General features: G+C 34.5%; 1 protein-coding gene and 1 long non-coding RNA gene across 2 annotated transcripts; one reads left to right on the top strand and one right to left on the bottom strand.

Annotated features, from left to right (window-relative positions):
- Positions 1–3,775: 3,775 nt before the first annotated feature.
- On the bottom strand, positions 3,776–4,299 carry LOC114169008. Its single transcript, XR_003600809.1, has 3 exons — positions 4,196–4,299; positions 4,018–4,108; positions 3,776–3,935 (listed from the first exon to the last, which is right to left on the bottom strand). It is a non-coding gene; the product is annotated as an uncharacterized LOC114169008 (long non-coding RNA).
- Positions 4,300–13,731: 9,432 nt separating this feature from the next.
- LOC114170708 (formin-like protein 5) lies at positions 13,732–21,032 on the top strand. The gene is made up of 7 exons (XM_028056247.1): positions 13,732–14,635; positions 15,651–16,416; positions 16,496–17,246; positions 17,327–17,529; positions 18,340–18,575; positions 19,166–20,027; positions 20,710–21,032. The coding sequence occupies exons 1-6, from the start codon at positions 14,474–14,476 to the stop codon at positions 20,009–20,011; spliced, it is 2,964 nt and encodes a 987-aa protein (XP_027912048.1). The 5' UTR covers positions 13,732–14,473; the 3' UTR covers positions 20,012–20,027; positions 20,710–21,032.
- Positions 21,033–23,769: the final 2,737 nt, after the last annotated feature.

Genomic DNA, 23,769 nt, shown 5'->3' with positions numbered 1-23,769 from the left:
GCTTACATTTCATTGGGTTGCATGTCAAATTTCAGCAAGGTCCATGAATGTTTTTATTCACTTATAACATATGTATTCAGTAGTAAAAATTAAATATTGTCTGCCTTCAAAGGGGGAACAATGTGGGGTCCACCAATGCCCTGGGATTATTATTTTATTCAAAGTTCCTACAAATAGTTTGTCCAAAAAGTCTATCTTGGGTTACAGCTTATTTTTCACTGAGTCACATGATAAATTCCAAAAAGGTCCACCAATGCTTTTATTCACTTATAACATATGCAATGAGTAAAATAAATTACATATTGTCTGGTTTCAAAGGGGGAAACAATGTGGGGTCCACAAATGTCCTGGGATTATTATTTTATTCAAAATTCTTACAAATAATTTGTCCAAAAAGTGTATCTTGGGTTACATCTTACATTTCACTGAGTCGCATGATAAATTCCAAAAAGGTCCACCAATGCTTTTATTCACTTATAACATATGCAATGAGTAGAAAAATTGACATATTGTTTGGCTTCAAAGGGGGGAACAATGTGGGGTCCACCAATGCCCTGGGATTATTATTTTATTCAAAATTCTTACAAATAATTTGTCCAAAATTCTTACAAATAATTCGTCCAAAAAGTCTATCCTTGGTTACAGCTTACATTTCACTGAGTCGCATGATAAATTTCAAAAGGGTCCACCAATGTTTTTATTCACTTATAACATATGCATTGAGTAGAACAAATTAAAGGTTGTCTGCCTTCAAAGGGGGGAACAAAATGGGGCCCACCAATGCCCTGAGATTATTATTTTATTCAAAATTCCTACAACTAATTTGTCCAAAAAGTCTATCCTGGGTTACAGCTTACATTTCACTGAGTCGCATGATAAATTTCGAAAAGGTCCACCAATGCCTTTATTCAATTATAACAAATGTATTCACTAGAAGAAATTACATATTGTCTGGCTTCAAAGGGGGGAACAATGTGGGGTCCACCAATGCCCTGGGATTATTATTTTATTCAAAATTCCTACAAGTAAGTTGTCCAAAAAGTCTATCCTAGGTGACAGTTTACATTTCACTAAGTCGCATGATCAATTTTCGAAAAGGTCCACCTATGCTTTTATTCACTTATAACAAATGTATTCACTAGAAAAAATGACATATTGTCTTCAAAGGGGTGAACAAAATGGGGTCCACCAATGCCCTGGGATTATTATTTTATTCAAAATTCATACAACTAATTTGTCCAAAACTTCTATCCTGGGTTACAGCTTACATTTCACTGAGTCGCATGCTAAATTTTGAAAAGGTACAACAATGCTTTTATTCACTTATAACAAATGTATTCATTAGAAAAAATGACATATTGTCTGGCTTCAAAGGGGGGAACAATGTGGGGTCCACCAATGCCCTAGGATTATTATTTTATTAACTAATGTTACAACATATTTGTCCACAAACTATTTGCGTGATTACAGTTTAAACGTGCTTGGGTAACATGTTAGATGTCAGTAAGGGTCACCCAACACTTCCGACAATTAAAATCAATACTTCGCTGCAATAGAAAATAATGTGGTGTGTTTTAATGGTGTGCACATCATGGGGTCAATCAATGATTACTAAAATAGTATCCTTCTCCATTAACAAAACACATTCACTCATGGAATGATAAGCAATACCACAAACATTTAACAAAAAGTCTTTTCAAAACGTGGAGTAAGTGTTCAGCAGAGACATGAAAGCACTACACCAATACTACTTACTAATGGAGGGATGACAAAATGGTCACTGAAATCCGTAGCTTAAGCATCAGGGCATTCAACATCAAATGTTGTAGCCCCATCGGGATTTGCATCATAATTTCCATGTGGTGAGTCCGCACCAAGAGAAATAGTAGCATTAGAACATGGGAGACTTGATGATCCAGCAACAGAAGTGTCTTCATGGTAACCAGTTATAACAACTTTAGGTGGAGGGACCAGCTTCTTCAAAATGTCGTCAACATCAAGATATTCTCCTGGGTAGTTTCGCACAACGGGCATAGAAGCTTCAACTTCATGGTCAGTTGGTGGACTAATGTCATTCTTAATAACCTATCAATTATGAATTCAATATGACCCTGTAATTTAAATATAAAAATCATTAAAAAGTAATAATATAAATGTAATATAAAATATTAACCTTCACAATATTGCAAACAGTGATGTTCAGGTAAGGAGGCACCCATGGGTTGTGACCGAAACAAAATACCTGATGAATCATTTTTAAGAATTTAGATCTGTACTTCATAAAAATTATGAAAACCCAAATTCAGTACAAACGCATAAGGCGGTGATAATACATTTTTCAAAATCAACGATGCTCCAACAGCAATATGGAACCAAACTCAGGATCCATGACAGCTTTTCTGTGGACGCTTGCCTTTGCTGTAGTTGAAGGGTCCTGAACAAATTAAAGAACAAAATTTAGATGGATTTCTAATTTATTTCACATAACCAGTATTGCCATTTTACCTTTGGATACATATTTAATGCCATGTAGTAACCAATCAGAAGTCATTATGCAAAGTAATCCAACGCAGGTAATTCAAAGTGAACAACGTCATGTCGTACTAACCCTTCAACTTTTTCGTTATTGACATCATGTGGGGTGTATGAATTGAAGTATAATTTATTTTGTCAGGTTGAAGAAGTCCAATGCAGTGGATTTGTTTCCCTGTTGACTTCAATTGAAAATAGCACACATGAAACACAAATTGTGTCACAGGGATCCAATTATTAGGTATATAGAAATATATTTTGCATGCGCTTCTTGTTCTTCTTTTAGGTTTGAATGGATAATTATGTATCCACATTCATCCAACAGTTATGAAATATTTTTTTTCAGGAATGAAGTTCGTTTGGTGTTTTTTTTTTAGCACATGGGCCCTTGCAAATTAAATGGCTTCAACAAACATTCACACGTGGCCATGGGTTGTTATTTGTTTTGGATGTAACCTGATTGTAATTTTGGTGGTATCAGGGGAATGGTGGATTGGACAAGTTGATCATGTAATTAAGGAATGGTGGATTCGACAACTTGATCATGTAATTAAGGATATCTTATATTTGTGCTTTGTAGATTGACAATGTCATTATGTACTGAATGCATCATTTGCATCATCCACTGGAGGATGTTTTCTTAAAGTAAATGCATGTGATTATAAATTTGTCATGATGGATGTCATTGAAAAGGCGTCACACCAACATGCGTACGAACTTCATTGCATGTCGGAAAACGTTGTCTACAATCATTTTACCATTACATTATTTGTGGAATTAAATTGCACACATTTATTAACCTGCAACAATCTTAAAAATACTATGTAATTGGAAGACAATTAAGTACTAACCCACGTATAAGTTAATGGACCAATTAACCACCCTTCCATAAAAGGGGTAACGGTACATGTGCAGAACAGGGACATCTACATCCAAATTACATTTGACCATATTTGTTGTCATTCCTGGGAAAACAGACCTGCTAAATTTTATAACTGAACTTCCATTTACAAAACAGCTAGTATGAAAGCAACATATATTCAAATCACCATAAAAAGGTGTAAAAAGTACTCGTAATTGAGTCTGACATGCAACCTGAAATCTAAGCTCAAAGTTAACAAAGTTGAACTTGTATCCCACATCTCAAATTTTGCAACAGAATTTTGTCCAAAAGTATCAAAAGTAACAGAGGATAACTATTTCCCTCCATCATACATATGTAATCTAAAGTCAAATTTTGCAATCAGCATTGTCATCTTCGTATCAGATTTTACAAATCATGTCAACAAAAGCTATTTACTTTTATATACATCAAAGACTTCAAGCCAGTAATTGCGGTGGATATTGTCGTCGTCCATAAACCAATCACATATGTAATGTTGTCTGAGTTCTTGAAGTTCATCCTGCAACATGGAATGAAGTTATTATAAAATATTACCACTAAAAACCATTACAGCATAACGAAATCCAAAAAATGTCACTTACAGAAGTGTAGGCGGGGAAGTATTTGTCACCAAATTTGGTTTCACCATCCTACAACTCAATATATCTCAACACCAACATGCCACAATCATATCTCGAAATATGTAAACATTTGTTAAGTCAGAATATCAGGTAAATAAACTAATATTCACTCAAATGTAAGGAAAAATTTGGCACTTACAAATTTGGTTGTAGTGGAAGATCTTGGGTAAGGACCTCAAATTTTGGTTTATCAGCATCAGAACGATTTTCAAGTAAACCAAATAAAATCCCCATGTTACGCGCCTTCAAAAATGCAAACACAAAATATGAACACACATTTTACAAACGAATACATAAATTTTGTAACAGAACCCTCTATTTTAAGAAGTGACTTACGATCAAAAATGCAAACACAAAATATGAACACACATTTTACAAACGAATACATAAATTTTGTAACAGAACCCTCTATTTTAAGAAGTGACTTATGATTACATTGTCTATCCTTTTACGTCCTTGTCGTTTACTCCCAAGAGAGTCAAGCACAAAAAATTGGCGTGTGCGACAGTTGATTGCATAACACCACCAATGTTGCTTATGGATTATAGGAGCAAAGACCTTCCAAGAACAAAACAGAAAAGTCATACAACATCCATATTTGGTACTTAATAAATAAATTTACAAATATTCATACTTACAAAATCTGCTGACAGTATATCGTGTACTGAAACTAGTCCACGTGTAAGGAAATTGTTGTAGTCCCCTAAAACCCATTCACGTCTCTTTGCCTTGACCTTTCTACTATCTTCAACAACTACGATCTTTATTAAAAATATCATAATAACATTTCCATAAACCATCATGAACAACATACATGAAATATAAAAACTTTAAAAACAATTAAAATTATAATACCGTATACAAAGTACCAAACACAACTCTCTTGATCACCCAATTCAATTTTCTTTGTCTATACATGAAGTTGTTGCAAGCAAACAAAATGGCCTGACAACATTTAAAACCAACAATGTCATTTCATTAATCAAAATAAGAAATTTATAATATTACAACAATAAAGGGCTTTACCATGTTCGAAAGTTTTCCTCGAGGACGAAATCCACAACACTCAACTATGGTTAATATCTGGTGATTTATGTCAACCACCGTTTGCCTGAAAAGGGACAAATTTATAATTAACTATATAACAGTTGAAATGAAATAATGAAATTTATATCTGCAATAGTAACGAACCTCCCATCTTGTGAGACAAGAATGCGATACAATTCACTTAAGTCAACATCCAAAGAACATTTTCCTGGTTCCACATAGGGAATAATTTCCATACCATGAGAATTGTATTCGGGAGTACCTTGGTCGTGCTTATTAAAATGACGTGCTTGTGCCTCCTCAACATCACAGCCATCACCTATATCATGGTAAGAAGGTTCAGCTTGATGAAAGGAAGATGGGTCCTCAAAATCACGTGATTGTGGCTCCTCAACATCAAAGGCATGACCTTTATCAAATAAAGAGGGTTGAGGTTGATGGGACGAAGATGGGTGGTCAAAAGGACGAGATTGGGGCTCCTCAACATCAAAGCGATGACCTTTATGAAAGGGAGAGGGTTCGGGTTCCTCAAAGGAAGATGGGTCGGGTTCTTGACCTCCACAAGCGTACTCTTCTTCCATATTGCTAAGCTGATCTTTTAGTTGTTGAACAACTCTATAATTTCTTTTCAGCTTCCTTTTGCACCATTGCTTAAATTTAGTAAAGGACATGTCATCTACTCCTTTTTTTGGGATGCCATGTGCACCTACATTTAAGGCTTTACGAACAACATCAATGTTTTTTTCGTCTTCAGTTAATTCCCATTCAAGAACAACCTACATAATGATGTCCAACCTTTAAACTTTATTGCTACATAGAATACAACTTAATCAACTAAAATAAAACGAATGCAATACAATACCTTGTTAGATTCAAATGCGGATTTTATTCCGTGAGTCCTAATCACCAACGATGGCCAACTCAAAATTCTTGGGAAACTAACGTCACCTTCGTAAGACCCCACAGAAAGTAGTCGACAAACCAAAAGCTGAAAAAAATATATGCAGGAACTAATTAATCGTTTACTTCACTAACACTAGGCAAACAAAATCAAAATTGGCTTAAATAATAGATACCTGAAAAATAGCCACGGACCCAGCTACATTTATGACTGACGTGTTTTGATCTTGCCTTAAAGTGTGGTAAGCACGATTGAAACCTTCAACCAAAAAACTATGGACAGACCTTGACCAGTTGTATTGATTCAAGTTGTCAAGGTTATCCAACAATCTAAATGGCATGTTTGTGACAGTTCTAGAAGTCCTAGGGAAATACAAAAGAGCAAAACACAACAACAAGTACAAACGACAAACATTGTCTACATTGTCAATGTCATTGTCATCGCCACTTTGTAAATAAAAGTATATCCTATTAACAATGTCATCTATTGTTATTGGTTCATGTTCAAATAATGACTTTATCACCCCGCACACAACACTATTAAATTCTACATCAACCCCAACAGCATTCAGACCCAAACAAACACAAACATCTAAAACAGACAACCGTACCAAATGTTGCCTGATACATATGCTTTCATGTTCAGGGACCCACCGACTAAGTGTGTGTTTCAACAAAACTCCATTGATATCCAACGGTTTCACCATGTCAACACACCACCTAAATGGAGTGCCTCCAATTCGAGAGCGATGGCTTGGTCTCAATAATCCATTAACTTTAACAATGTAGTCTGTTTTACAACGGTTGCGAACCACAACCTAAAAAAGAAATGAAATTGTTAAAAAAACATGTTAGAAAACATCAATAAATGAACTTAATGAACTACAATAGCAAAAATGGTAAATGAATAGTTCACAACTTCTCCTTACGACTTCTCTTGCCACTCAAGCAAAGTAGTGACCTGCAACTTTTTTAAACTTATCTTGCAACCAAAGAACAATTAAGGTATAACCCAAACAAGAGTTTTTGCACAATCTAAAATTGACGGATTATGGAAGTGCAACTGAACACACAATTTTATCCCTTGCTAAAATAGCAGACCCAATCCCATTTCTTTAAAAGAGGGTGTTACTTCATTTGGGGAAAACAAACTATCCAACATTTTAAAATTTATCTTCCAACCTAACACCAATTAAGGTGTAACCCACGACACATATTATGCAGAAATTAAAGTTCACACATTTTGGATTTGCAAAACAGCATAAAATTCTACCACTTGCAAAATGGTTGGACCCCAACAATGCACACCAAGACCAGACCCCATCTCACTTCTTCTAAACCAGGTGTAACTTCATTTGGGGAAAGACTACCATACAACAATTTAAAACTTACCTTGCAACCAAGGACCAATCAAGATGTTACCCACCAAAGAGGTTTTGCACAAACTATATTTCGCAAATTTTGGAACTACAATAGTAGGCTGCAACAATTTTAAAATTAAATTGCAACAAAAGAGCAATCAACATGTAACCCACCAAACAACTTCTGCACAAATTACAATTCGCAAATTTTGGAACTATATAAAAAAACACACTTGTCCCACTTACAAAAAGGTGGGACCCTAACTGGGCACACCAAAACCACACCCCATCCCACTTCTTGTAAACAAGTTGTAAGCTCATTTTGTGAAAAACTAGCCTGCAACAATTTTATATTTATCCACGAACCCAAGACCAATTATGTTGTAACCCACCAAACACATTTTTCACAAATGATAATTGACAGGCTTTGGAATTACGTAACAACACAAAATTGCACCTCTAACTAAAAGGTTCGACCCCAACAATGCACACCAATACCATAAAGATTTGGGATTTTCTACAAAGCCAAATTGAATTGGGATTTTCTCTCCAAAAGATCACCCACTTGCGGAGTCGACTTCTTTTTTTTCATCTGACACTTATAAAGCTTAAAAGAATATGAAAAATATAAATGTAAATGCACAACATAAATCCAATAATCGCAAACATTTACCTTCCTTGACACACCCTCTTCTTCTTCTGCCATAGGTATCCAAAATCTCCTACTGGGGTAAATAGTTTATATAACGAATTGCAATTAATAAACAACAAACACCCCAACCAAACAATATTTCGCGATTAAACAAAAATACACAATTTAAAAAGCCATGAACAATTACTTGGATTAGTGGAAGAGAGGGTAATGCAAAACGCTCGTCAAGTTGCAACAAAATGGAGCTTGCTCCTCGAACGTGCTAAGCCCGCGAGAGAGATAGGACAATCGCTCGAAAATGTGTGCTTCACTGTGGTGGTTAGAGAGTACGATGGAATGATGACGTTCACTGCTGGACTGCGGCTTCAGTCGTTGCCATTGGGCTGGACTTCTTCTACTCATTGAAAGTGAGGGAAAGATAGAGTGCAGGTTGATGTCTTGATGAACATGAGTGCGTGAGTGAGTGAATAAGAAAATGGCAGGTGAGGATAACCGCTGGGAGCAGTGGTGGTCAATAGTTAACGTCAATGGAGTGTGCAAGTGAGCCTAACCGATGCAGAATGTTGAAATTGGGTGAAAATATAGGTTAGGTTATCAAATTGGGAAATTCGGACTGTTACAGGGGTTCCGGGATTGACCAAGGAAGAAGAAAGCTGCGGTTTCTAGGGTTAGGGTTTCTCGAACAAAGGGGTTTTAGGGTTAGGACAATGACGCCGGAACGAGGTTCGGGTGCAGGAGGGTATTTGTGGAGCGGTAAGGGATTTCAAGTGGTGGAGCAGAACTGTGTGTGTTGCGAGAAGGGTTATGGACGGCGGCGGTTGCGGGATCACGTCCACCAGAGGTGTGTGGCTGGGCGGGACGATGGTTGTGGGATGCCGATTTCGTGTTTGTGTTGTGCGGGGAAGGGAAATGGAGCGGTGGAGCGGTGCAAGAGAGTCATTTTCAAAAAAGAAAAATGTTTGCGCTGGTGTGTGAGGAGCGGGAGAGGGAGAGGGATTTGAGTTAGGGTTTCTCGCTGGGAGGGCTTTTGGGGTTTCTGGACCGGTAGGTGGGAAAAGGTGGAGAAGAGGTGTGTGTGTGGTGCGAGAAGGGTTATTTGGGGCTGTGTGTGTGCGGGCAGAAGGCCAGGAGAGGGGTCTGTGTGTGTGCGGGAAGAAGGCGCGCAGAGGGTTTGAGGGCGCTTTGGAGAAATTGAGAAGCGGTGGAGCGGTGCGGTGGAGCACTGAAAGAGTTTTCAAAAACGAAAAAAGAAATGCGCGGACTGCTGTGTGGGAAATGTGGCAACTGGCTGTGACTACACGCGCGTGTGCGGAGAATGAAGCTTCCTGATGCCAATTTAATTTTTCAATTAAAAATAAAAAATTTTAAATCTAATTTTTGTTGCCACGTAAGGTGGTCATGAAAGTGGTAAGTTTGGGGTGTCAATGTATCATTACTCAATACTATTCATAGACATAAGACAGAAAGAAAACTTTTCCCATTTCTTTCACTCTTTATTCTTTTTTCATTTCTTCGTGCTCCGACCAACTACGATAATATTCTATGTGTTTTATTTCAAGTTCTTTCTTATCATTTCTTTATTTATAATTTTATTTTATATTATTATTTTTTTCATATAGTTTATTTTATCAATCTTCATCTCAAATTATTATTATTATTATTTTATTATTATTATTATTATTATTATTATTATTCTTATTATTATTTTATGTACTAATTCTAAATATGTTAAATCTTGCAAATTTTGAATTTGTCACCCTTGTTATTAAAAAGAAAGAATTACTTATATTGGACTTTAAATGTTGAAATACATTTAGATGCAATGGGGCTTGGAATACCACTAAAGAAAGAAATAAAACATCTAAGTAAGTAATTTGTTCTTGTGACAATTGTGAAAAGAGATTTCACAAATATTATGAATTTATTTCATGTCTTTATACGAGTAAACAAAACAATGAAGCTTTTGATGAAAAATCATGAGATTTGTCCAATTTGCTTCATTCCATAAAGTGAATGCGGTAATAAATATTATAAATTTATTTCATACCTTTATATGGCTGAACAAAACAATGAGTTTTTGATAGAAAATCATGAAACATGTTCCATTGGTTCTACTTCATTCCCATAAGTGAATGTAGCAACATTTGATTTATATTTTCATGATCGTGATATTGACTATGGACATGGTTATAAAGGAAATTTCAAAGACACATTTTGTTACCAGAAGTGGCACAATAATGTTAAAAAGGGAAAAGAAAAATGTGAAAATATTGACAAATAAGATGAAAATATATATATTATCATTATGATAGTAAAGGCAATTTGAGTTGTACTTGTCTTACATTAAAGCATCTTACAAATAATGAGAAGAACATAGAAACACACTTTACTTATGAAGATGGTGATTCTGATTATGACCATATGGATGCTATTCATCTTGATATTATTATTTTCTTTGCTAAACCAAATGGAAGCATGGATCACCTCATTTGTTATGAGAGTATTAAAAAAACGATTTTCTCATATTGATATTTATGTTTATATGAAGAATAAATGTTGGCACTAGCACCAATGATAAGGAGTGCAACAACTTACACAATTCTCAAGAGTAATAAATTTTTCTTTGGTTTGGTAATGTGAGACATCAATGTTAGTATTATTTATAGTACTACAAATATATTTGAAGATTCTGAAAGAGCTATTATACTTCTACCAAGAAGTTGAATAGAAACTTATTAAAGTTCAAGGATATTTGTCTAAAAAAGATATCATATTGAGACAAACAATGAAAAAGATATGAAATATTTGTATATCTCTACGATTGAGTTGAAAAAATAATGTGTATTGGAGAAATTATCAAACTTCTCTTATGGTTTATTAAGTATTGGATACTTTGAACTCCCCTTAAAAGTATACGGTATTTTGGGCCTAAGGCCCATTCTTGGTAGGACCCACATGTAAAAATGGTATAAATAGCACATTGTTCTAAGCATTGATTACACATTAAAATATTCTCTGAATCCCTGACATCACCAGTACTAACTCAAGTATCAAAGTGTCTTTTATAGTTACACCTGCGTCGTTATCGGAGTTTCATCAGAGTAAGGAGACACAAAGCCAGCATCCGAACACTAAAGCAATTCAACACTCGTGGAGTACAACTTGGTCCTATAAGAACACTTGTATCACTCTTTATTATAAATACATTCACTCTATATGTATTTTAGGCACATGGGAGATTAACCATATATAGTTTTTCTCAATATTGAATAATAACAATAAACATTTTGATGCCAATCAATTCTCACGGGAAAATAATTATTTCTATAATGGTTGGAACATGTACAAGGCCATTAATAAACTGGAAAGGATCTTATATGATAAAATCTTCAAAAGTTTCATATTTAGTTAGAAGAAGAATGACTAGAAGAAGTTAATGCCAAAACAAAGATTTGACAATAAATTTACAATAAGATTATCTTCTAAAAATAGACTTATGTGACTTGTGAATAGCCATAATGTAACAGGTCCAATGTAAGTACATTATTGAACTTATATTTAAAATAGAGAAAATATATAAGCAATTATTGTAAACATTACCAAAAAATGTATATAAACACATAAACATACTGTTAAAAGTGGGTTTAAAGTCTAACTCAACCCCACAAAACCGGCTTGTAAGGTGAGGTTTGCACCTCACTTATATACTATGAAATTGTCTTATCTCTAGTTGATATGGGACTTCCAACACACCCCGTCACACCGAGGTATATACATCTCGTGCGTGGGACTAGAAATTAATGGGTGGTCCATTAGCGGCCCGATAACGGATGGAAAAGAATGTCTAAGAAATCTCGCTAGGATAGGCTTTATTTTTAAACAATGACTCTGATACCATATTAGAAGTGGGCTTTTGGGTAATAGACAAATCTCTCAAAGAACATGAACCTTCACAAATGATGGGAAGCAGGAAAATGATGCTAAGAATTGTCAAACGAGCCATCGCAAAGATACACAAATGCAAGCTTTGATTTTGAAATTCTTTTTCTTGATCATTTTCAAATCTCTAATTATGTTCTTGAATTTGTTTTTCTAAAATTTTCCTCATCATATTGGTGGGACTTCCAACACATACAACCTTATACAAAGGCACAAATATTGTTTTGACCTGATTGAATATTTGAAAATCAATTTAAATATATCATTGATAAAATGAGAAAAATGTAATTTTTCCAATGAAAAAAAAAAACCTTTAACCCTTACGCTTGTCAAATAATGTACTTTACAACATGCAATTATCTATTTATATTTAAAATAGAGAAAATATATAGACAACTATGTAAACATTACTACAAAAATGTAAATAAACTCATAAACATACAAACCTTATACAAAGGCACAACTTCTATCTTGACTTGCTTAAATATTTGAAAAAACAAAATTAATATATCATGATAAAATGAGAAAAATCTAATGTTTCAATAAAAAAAAAAAACTTAAGCATAATGCTTGTCAAATAATGTACTTTACAACCTGTAATTATCTATTTATATTTAAAATAGAGAAAATATATAAGAAGGTATTATAAAATTACCACAAACATTTAAATAAACTCATAAATATACAATCTTTATACAAAAATCCAAATACTATTTTGACTTGCTTGAATATTTGAAAAAAATAATATAAATATCACAATAAAATAAAAAATCTAATTTTTCTAGTAAAAAAAGGTATAATTATTGATTTGGTCCCCTAATTTTTTGAGTTTATTCAATTTGGTCCCTTATTTTTTGGAATATTTAATTTGGTATCCTTATTTTTTAAAGTGATTTAGTTTAGTACCTTCCATATTTCAGTTAATGCCAATTGTATACTGGTAAGCTGTTACTGTGCAACAAATTAAACAACTAATCTTAATACTACACTAAATACACACTTGCTCAAGGAAACATCGACATAAAGACTAAAATGATGATGTTAACTACACCTAACAAATAAACCAACCCAATTAACAACTTCACTCACATTTCTATTGCATAGTGACAATTCACTACTATACAAACGACATGAACTAGAATATAACGAAAGGATTAAATTGATCCACTTTAAAAAAATAAGGATACTAAATTGAACCTTTCAAAAACTCGAAGACCAAATTGAACCAACTCAAAAAATTTGGGACCAAATCAATGATTAAAAAAAAAAACAACTTAACCCTTAGGCTTGTTACTTTAGAACCTATAATTATCTATTTGTTTTCAATAATAGTAGACAATAATGATTTTGGAAATTCACATTAAGTATTTTGAGACATATATCCAACTTTTTTTTTTAAAGATAATTAGAGCTCAAAGGAAAGAATAGACAACCAAGTGTGAAAAAATAAAAATAAACAACTACGAAACATAAAACAATAAAAAAATAAATGAAACAACTACAAAAATATAACCAGATGTCAAAATATTATATGAAATAAATTTATATTTTCTCTCAAATAGTAGATTAATATATTTAAGTTTAATTATTCTAGTCAACCCTTCACAATTAACAAAAAGCAACATTAACAGAGACACACACCACTCTTTCCTGTTGCTGTTTTTCAAATTTCAAATGTAATAAATGTAATAAATTTAATAAATTTAATATATATTAATTTTGAAATTTTATATAGATTTCCTTTTTAATCAATGCTGGAATAAGAAAACTGAGTGGAAGACATTTTGAAAGTGGCTGCCTTGCAATGACTGAATCCACCATCCAGAATCTTTTCTCCAAGACGGTTCTTCACGCGTAGGGTTCTTCTGTCTGGCGCCAAGAAACTTCCTTTTCCTTAACACCAACTCTCTCAATACATTCCTTCTTTTTACTATAAGTCTTTGCTTTTGCTCATCTTTTTACCATTTATGACACACTTTCTGCACACGGGAAAAATAAGAAGTTGTCGCAATCAGCAACATTTCATGGTCAACAACGCCAAAAGCCGTCCTTTTTGAGCTTGGATCCTGCAAGAAGCAAATATCCTTTTCTTGAATCTTTATTTGGAGCTCCAGTTTGTGTTTTCACTTGGAGGGTGATTTTGATGCTTCGACACCTACCCATGATTTTGTTTTTGTTTGGAGTTGTTTTCTGATTGATGCATGTGGTGGGGTTTGGCTGGACTTGATCTGAATCGATAAAAGTTTGAAGCTTTGGAGAGGGGCAAGTATTTTTGGGGTTAGCTTTTGTTCTTTTTGTTTGATCTTGAAGTTTTGTCTTTTTGCTGCAACTCTTGGTTGGTCTTGGGGGATTCACCTTTGTAAGGTACCGAGTGGGGTTCTGTTGAAGAATTGAAGTGGTTTGGAGGTGGATTATGAAAAGAAGGTTCTTTTTTTTTCTTGGGGGTGTTTGTCGGTGATGAAGCGATTGGAGGGGGATTTTGTCCTTTGGTGATATGAAAAGCATATCAAACACTTGAATGGGAATTCAAAAACATATGGTTAACGTAAAGGCTAGCTTAGGTGTTCTTTTAGTTCTTCTTCTTGTAGCAGCAGTCAGTCCTTTGGAGAAGAAGGAAACAGAAGATGATTTTGTTAGAAAGTTACTTGATCCAGCATACGGGTTGTTCGATGAACACACGGTAAGGCTCCCTGTGTTCGGATTTTGTAGGTTTCTTTTACGTATTTAGTTTGATTTTTTTGTTCAAATAACGCAAATCCAATTGGTGATCAACTGATCATGGTATTTGAGCTCAGAAATTTTGGTTTCTTACCTTGAGTCAGGTGTTTGCCTTTTGTTTAAGGGTTGGTGTGAATGCTTTGTTTCACTTTCTCATTCTTATCTGATTCTCTTTTTACATTTCTTTCATTTGGCAATCCCAATCCCAATACCAATAATGCTGTAAGCTGTTAAGCCCAGATATGTTATAGCTTTTTGTGCTTTTGCGGCATAATTCTTTGCTCCTAAGAAAATGGTAGTCTCTGGTTAATATGGAATATATTTTGGCTTCTCATAGAGGTAGCTAACATGGTTACCTAAATCCTTGATTCCCTCAAGGTTTGGTCAAAATTGGTCTTAGTCCTTATACTTTAAGTTGTTGATATTGGTCCTTGCTTATTTATAATTGGAATCATCATTTTGGGACTATCGTAAATTTTGACAGAAAATGAAGGGACCTAAATCACATTTTTTTCTTATGATGTTCTGAATGATATTTGGGCCTAGAGCCAGAAGAGGTTGTTCCATCCTTAACCAGAGATCTTTAGTTTTAGTATGTTGGGTGATTGCCATAGTATATAAATACTAATTTTGAGAGATAAATCATCTGCTAAATACTCTTTTTGCGCGTGCTGTGTTTACATGAGAAACACAGAAACTTGATCAAGAACAATTATAGAATGTATAAATGCATCTATGCTTCTATCTCAGCCAGCTTGCTCTGAAATTCTATTCCCTTCACGTGATTGCTTCAGCATTCCTTCCGAGTTATGTTTCAAATTTTTGTTTTGTAATTGTTACTAATCGTCATCTGACTCTGTATTATAGGGACTTCATTTATTTATTAGATTTGGGAACATAGAACTCTAAAAGTTGTTTTCAAGATTGCTAAGTTTAAATGGATAGACTCTAAAAGATGTTAACTTTCATGACTGCAGGCAAAAGTCTTATGGAAATATTGCAGGGAAGATTTATTTCATTTAGTGAAAGATGTTGGGAATCATGATTTGTGTCTTTCAAGGGAATTATCTGGCGGCACCAATATAATCAGCTCAGAGATTCAACCCTTAGCACGAGAAGAGACCAAAAATTTTATCAATGCTTACTGTTCTGAATTCAAGGAGGACATTCTTCACTGTTTGAGAAAAGATAATCCCCCATTACCTGTTTCAGGAAAAGAAGATGATTCCGATATTTGGCATGTCGCTTATATGGGACCACCTTTTTCCAGATCCAGTGCTCCTACAAGAAATTTTGGTCGTATTTTGCTTCAGCGCATATCAGACCCACCTAGTCCAGGCCCTGCACCTAGTTTAACACCATTTCCTGAACCCAGTTCAGCACCATCTTCTGAACCCAGTCCAGCACCATCATCTGATCCCAGTCCAGTACCATCACCTCATTCTCCAGTACATCATCTTCCTGGACCACTGCAACCTTCTTCTGCACCATCTTTTTTTCCAAAATTGACGCCACCAGCAGCTTCAGATATTTCTGCTCCTCCATCTTCGGAAACTGACAAACAGGAAGATAGTCACAGTAATAAGAAAACAGTTGTTCTTGCGGTAGTTATAACTGCAGTAGTGACATTTATAGCTGCATCACTGCTCTTTTTATGCTGGAGGCGGCATCGTAGGACTGGCCATGTTAGACTAAATGATGATAGGCCTCTTCTCAGCTTGAGCATGAGTGATTACTCTGTTGGTATGTATCATGTTACCATTCCTTTGTACCTTGTTATAATATGTTGTACTAGTCTTGACAAAATGGACTTATCCTACAGGTCCTTCCAGTTTCTCTTTTGGGAATTCGATGAAAGTGCAGAAACCTGGGTTTCAGTCATCTAATAATAGCTTAGTAGACAATAAGTACACAGTGCAAGAAAGTCAATCAATAGGAGCTCATAATGCTGCCACAGGGTCACCATTTGAACTGAAACCTCCTCCCGGGAGGATGGGAATCATTCCTTCTGGAATGCCTCCCCTAAAACCTCCTCCAGGAAGATTAAACCCTCTTCCTCCTGAGCCACCTTCATTTAGGCCTTCGGATGCTGCTGCTCCTCCAGCATCTACCACTACTGTTGCTGTTATTAGTAGTATTCCACCACCTCAACCACCAATGGGTGCCAAACCTAGCCCACCTCTACCACCACCTCCAGCACTAGCTGGTTCCAGACCAGGTCCTCCTCCACCACCTCCAGCACTAGCTGTTTCCATACCTGGTCCTCCTCTTCCACCACCCCCGGCACCAGCCGGTATCAAACCTGGTCCTCCTCCTCCACCACCCCCGGCACCAGGTGGTGCCAAACCTGGTCCTCGGCCACCACCACCACCTCCTGTGAATGGTGTAGCTCCTCCTCGACCTCCTCCATTTGGCTCAAAGGTGCCCCGGCCTTTGGCTAGTGGATCAAAGGCTAACGTTGCAAGTGAAGCTGATGCTCCCAAAGCCAAGCTAAAGCCTTTCTTCTGGGATAAGGTTCAAGCAAACCCAGATCAATCAATGGTTTGGAATCAAATCAAATCAGGATCATTCCAGTAAGGAATAAATACCAAGTCTCTTTTGTTTATCAAAGATAATTTATCATGAATGTGCTCAGATGACAGAAATTTTACAGGTTTAATGAAGAAATGATAGAGACGCTTTTTGGCTATAATACTGTGGATAAGAACAATGGTCAAAGACAGAAAGAGTCTTCCTCTCAAGACCCTTCACCTCAGTTTGTCCATATCATTGACAAAAAGAAAGCGCAAAATTTATTGATTCTGTTGCGAGCATTGAATGTGACAATGGAAGAAGTTCGTGATGCACTTTGTGAAGGTGCTTTCTTGCTCCTTCAATTTTCCTCTAAACTTGCTTATAACTGTAATAGTAATATTGATTCTTCTTGTGAAACGCATTATCTAGGTCATACATATTTGTGCACCCATAGTTGTCCTAAAATGTAGAAGACTTGAAGTATTTTTATGGACTCTTTCAAACTACCACCATGTCCTTACTGTTGAGGAGGGGATAGATTGTTATATTGTTGATAGGTTTGAATATTGTTCTACAATTATTTGATTATCATAATGTTGAGTACTAGGGAAGATAGATTGTGGTAGTCCTGCCTATGCTTGATACTATATTTTACTGATCAAATGGATTAGTGCCTTTGAACCTTGTGTCATAAATCATGATGAAATTTATTGTTGAAGCACAGATACTCTAATCTGTGTCATGTATCCAATACATATCCAACATCTAATACTCTAGGATGCTTTATAGGTACTTATTGATGAAGTATACAATCTTTTAAAAAACTAATACTTTTATGATGACAATAATTTATAATTTTGTTTTGACAGTGTCTAAGAATTTTTATTTTAATTTGGATTCGCACAATTGCAATTATATATGTATTTTGTTTTAAGAATTTTTCATACCTTTTTAAATGCGTATATGTCACATATTGTATATTGTTATTTTCAAAATAAATGTATTGCCATATTGGATATGTATTGTATACGATACACATATTGTATTTGTGTATCATATAGATATAGATATAGAATTCTGAGAGAAAAGTTGTTTAGTTGGACTGTTCTGCACTTGTATGAAAGACTTTGCAAATTCATTTTGGCTGAACAGGACATGAGCTACCCCCAGAATTCCTTCAAACTTTGCTAAAGATGGCACCAACATCAGATGAAGAACTTAAGCTCAGACTTTTTGATGGTGATCTATCTCAACTTAGCCCTGCTGACAGTTTCCTCAAAACCCTGGTTGACATTCCATTTGCATTCAAAAGAATGGAAGCTCTGCTTTTCATGGGCTCATTTAAAGAGGAGCTTGGAACTACTATGGAGTCTTTTTCCATTTTGGAGGTATACTTCATACATGTAGTTGCTTTGCTTATGCTCTTTCCATCTCATGAATCATGGTGATTTAAATTTTTAGTTGAACTGATTCCAACTGAGATTTTAGAATTACCTGAGTATGTGCTATACCTATATCACTCTAATATGGCTAGTGCCAATCATAGAACATCAATGGTATCACAGAAAACTGGTAAATACTTGGCTGAGTATGTTGTTTGTTGCATAAGTAATGCCAAATTATTTAAATGTGAAGTATTTATTTCATCTGTAAAATCACTGCATGATTACTTTGTTACTCTGTTTCATTTTGCATACATATCCATGTTAAGAAATATACATGGAATACAAGTAAATTCTATGAGCTTGATTGCAGTTAGTGATCTGTTTAGTTTTAAAAATGCTATCGAACACTGCCTGGTTAGTTTAGTTTTATGCTATGTTAATTAATTTTAAACCATTTATACACAATAAAAACACGTGAATGTTCTGTAATTGAAATCCTATATTCGTTTTGGAATCCCTGCTCATATTTGTTTACTTTATTTTCTTCCTGCTACCTTGGAGAAATAATCTTATTCTTCTTGCAATTGTGTCAGGTTGCTTGTAAGGAACTAAGAAGTAGCCGGCTGTTTCTGAAGCTTCTTGAAGCTGTTCTGAAAACTGGCAACCGAATGAATGATGGAACTTTCCGTGGTGGTGCTCAAGCATTTAAACTTGATACACTTCTGAAACTATCCGATGTAAAAGGAACAGATGGGAAAACTACTCTCTTACACTTTGTTGTTCTAGAGATTATCCGTTCTGAGGGCATAAAAGCTGTCAGAAAGTCCAAAGATAGCCAGAGTTTATCTAGTATTAAATCAGATGACCTTCAGGATAATATTCAAGAAACAGAAGATCACTACCATGAAATTGGCCTTCAGGTGGTTTCACACTTAAGCAGTGAACTTGAGAATGTAAAGAAAGCAGCAGTTATAGATGCTGACAGCTTAACAGGAACCACTGTCAAACTCGGCGAAGGTCTCGTAAACACACGAGACTTGATAAACAAAAACATGAAGAATGTGGAGGAAGATAGGGGGTTTTGTGAGACGGTGAAAAGTTTTGTGCAGAATGCTGAGGCTGATGTTAAGAAACTGCTGGAAGAGGAGAAAAAGATCATGGCTTTGGTGAAGAACACTGGTGATTACTTTCATGGGAATGCTGGGAAGAATGAAGGCTTAAGGCTGTTCATAGTAGTACGAGACTTCTTACTAATGCTGGATAAAATATGCAAGGAGTTGATAGACACACAGAAGAAGCTAACAAAAACAGTAAAACAAGTAAAACAAGAACCGTCTTCCTCCGAAGCACGTCCACCACCTGATCTTCGACAGCGGCTCTTTCCAGCAATTGCTGAAAGGAGGATGATTGACAGTAGTTCAGATGATGAGAGTCCATAGATTCAAGTTGAAAGTGGTATTGAAACTGTTCCCTTACTAACACATATCCTTGTATAGCTTAGCATAATTGAAGACTTGCATATTGTTTGGCATGGCTTTTCTAGATGTTAAAATCTATTTTAATGCTAAAAGCTATTTTGATGTTAAGAGATTTAATTACAAGTTAAACTTGCTTGATAGTTTGTCAACTTGTAAATTGAAAAGTGTTAGGTGATTATCATTTTGCATTGACTCTAGTATAGGTGAGGAAGAAGAAAAACACAAAATTAGTTTATTTTGCTGCTTTTAAAATGTCTTTGGAAGGAATGAAAAATATTTGTTCTGTCAGTATAATTGTTTTTTTGTGCTATCATTCAATCAAAAACTATTATGTATAATAAGTTTGTATACTTTAGAGGAGTGCTAAAAACACACTCTTTCTAACACACCTCCCATAAGTAAAAAAATCATTGAAAACTACAAAATCATGAAAGAGAATCATGAAGTAGGATGTGGAACCCACAAATTTGTTTATTTAACTTTTCTCTTTTTAATAATAATTAACATTTAAGATGATGTAAAAAATTATTTCTTATTGGTTGACAATGTAAAAATTTTACATTTACAATATATGTTCATTAAATTCTCAAATACTATCCAAATCTATTATGTTATTGATCTTAATTTGAACTGATGGTTCTTTTGGCATACTTTTGCAGAGGGATGGTAGCATGTGTTTTTTTTCATGAATGATGGAAGTGGCATATATTTTTCACTCCTCAAACTAAATGTACAGACCTGGCTGGAGCTGTTATCAAGCAATTCAATTGCTTTCTATCACCATTGATGTGCCCCCATTGGGTATTAGCTTCATAGTTTGAGATAGCCACTTCTGGAACTAAAGTTTGTGTAGGATCTTGATTTTTTCTCTTCATGATTCTTTATTGAATTTTGTATGTTAGTGCATTTATTTATTGAAAGGGCAAGCAGAATGTAGCATATTACTTTTCTTTAAGGAACTTCGAATTGCCTTATTTTTTAACTATTGATTTAACAAGATTGCATGATAATGAAAAAGCAACCCATGTAGTAATCATTATTGATTTGTAAGCTGAGAATGATATTAGTAGATTGTTAGGAATTTAACGAGTTCAAGTTCTATTCGCAAGTTTAATATAAAGTATAAATAAGGAAGAAAATTTTTTATATGAATTTTCATTGGTGTTGAACTTTTCGTGGGAATTTTCCTTGAAAAACAATTCATCAGTTGTCAATTGTTTTTGTCTTGTGACTAGAGTCTAGGATAGCATAATTAAGCACATGACAGAAAATTAAATTAAACTGTGATCCGATGCTAATACAAGCTTTATGGACCCACATCGGTCAATAAGTTAAAAAAGCATTATGGCCATAGGTTGGAATGCCACCTAAGCATCTGTTGTTGTGGTCTACTAGTCTATTACATGTGATATGATAAGGGTACATGTATCTACAACATTGCTTTGTGGGACTAATGATTAATACACAAGACTTTATTTTATAGTGATCACCTTTTTTTAATCTGGATTTGTATATTTTTCTTTTTTATAAATTTATCATTTATTCGATAATCTATTTATGTTATTCATTAATCGGTAACTTCATTGGCAGGTTAGTAATGTTGAAAGGGTTAATTTTAAATAGCGCAAATGTTTCAATAGTTGATTTGCTTGGGATTCCTAATTATTTGCACAAGATAGAGGATAATGCGACACTTATATCAAATAGATCTTGGGATTCCTAAATCATATTTTTAATTTATGTTCAGATCAATTGGGTTGACAAATGTTGTACCAATTATTATATGAATGAAAACCTACGTCCAAAAGCACATTATTTAAAGTTTTTGGAAGTAGATTTACATCCTAAAAAGGTTTCATCCTCCTTTTTGTCAAAAAGGCTCGTGGTGTATTTGGTTGTCAAAAAGGTTTCATCATGCTTTCATGGGTAATTTCTGTTTATAATTTGTTGTTTCTAGTACGGGCAATTACTTCCTGAATCATATCCTACACCCATTATTTCTGGAATTTATTTTCTGAAATATAATAAATAATTCCGGAAAGCAAACGTTCCCTCCTTCTATTGGAAAACAGTTTCGGAAAGTACTTTGTTGGTGGAAGAAGAAATTTGATGGGGTGCAGAAAGTTATTATCTCTAGTACCTTTTTTATGCAGAAAGTGATAGATATGATTTTGATTATGGAAACTACTATCACTAGAGATTCGACAAGTTATTTAAGTTGGGTTTGATACTTTTATTATTCCTTGAAATGGACGAGTGTTTTGTTTTATAAATAGTAATACTAGGCTTTTTTCTTCCTGCACCTCCAACAATTTGGTCAGTTCCCCCAAATTTAAAAGAAAATACCAAAAATATTCTTTTAATTTTGACCCACTTAAAATATTAATATATATATATATATATATATATATATATATATATATATATATATATATATATATATATATATATATATATATGATATTCACATTCAGTTATATAAGTTTAGGATTTCGACATCCAATTCCTTCACTTTTACGGGTAAGCGGGTTAACATTAAAAGGATATTTTAGGTGGTTTAGAAAAATCTGGGGTTGCTGAAGTAATTGTTGGAGGTGTGGGCATAAGCAAGTGGGCATAAGTAAGGTTGAAGCAAAGATTTGATAAAACCAAGTGTATGAAGATCACATGTGTTTGATGAAGATCAACTTGAAGATTATGTTTCTAGTGTATTAAATATGGAAATAATGTGTTAAATGTAATGATTAGGTGTTATATCATGTTGGTAGGCTATATGATATAGGTTAGATGTCTTGTTAGTCTTAGTGTGTTTCTTTTAATTTGTTAAAATGAGTTTTAACAAGTTAAAAGGCTTGCAGTATATAGCTTCGGGTATGAATGTATTGAATTAGTTGAATTATTTTTTAATCGACTAATTTAACTCAAGTCAAGTGAAATCAACTAACTGTACGAAAAATTCAACCAACTGATTTCACTTAAACCAGACTATGTATGCTGTGTTTTCGAGAGCAGAGTTAAGTTTTTGAGTTTTTGAGTGTGAAATCTTTTCATTCATCATTGGAAAACTCTCTCTCTACAATACACAACAACAACATATTGATTGAAGATCTTGGTTGATCTTGGATGCATTTTGGCTAGGGATTAGTTGAAGAACACATGTATGGTTTGCTAGGGAGAGTCACCATCAGGCTTTGTTGTTCTTGTCCCTCTAGTTGTTTTCCTGATGTGATTTCAGGTATGTAAGTGTGATTCTTGTAGGGTGTTAGTCTAGATTTTTGTATGAGTCAAAAATCTTATGAGTTTCTTTGTTCAAAAGTGTAATCTTGGTGTGTGATTTGTAAAACTTTTGAATATAGTAGAAACCAGGCTCAGGTTGTCCTGGTAAACTGGATGTAGCTCTATGATTGAGTGAGCCAATATAAAAACAATTGTGCAATTCTCTTTCCTTGATCTCACTCACTTTGAATCACTCTAACAACTCAAGAAAACCAAGTAATTCACTCTTTGTTGTGCTTTAATGCGTTCTTGTGTAATCTAATGTTGTATACCTGTTAGAAATATTGATAACATTGATTGGAACAAGCCTTGTATGCAAAAGTTTACTGTTTGAGTTAAATATGTGAATTTTGCATTCTGCATAAATTCCTAGGATTTTAGCCGATTGATTTGAAATTTTCATCAACTGTTTCATAGCTCAAGAACAAATTAGTCTGCTATTT

This window comes from Vigna unguiculata, chromosome 11 (assembly GCF_004118075.2).
Source record: "Vigna unguiculata cultivar IT97K-499-35 chromosome 11, ASM411807v1, whole genome shotgun sequence".
Taxonomy (NCBI): domain Eukaryota; kingdom Viridiplantae; phylum Streptophyta; class Magnoliopsida; order Fabales; family Fabaceae; genus Vigna; species Vigna unguiculata.
The sequence above is the reverse complement of the archived record's forward strand: the minus strand, read 5'-3'. Positions and strand labels throughout refer to the sequence as shown.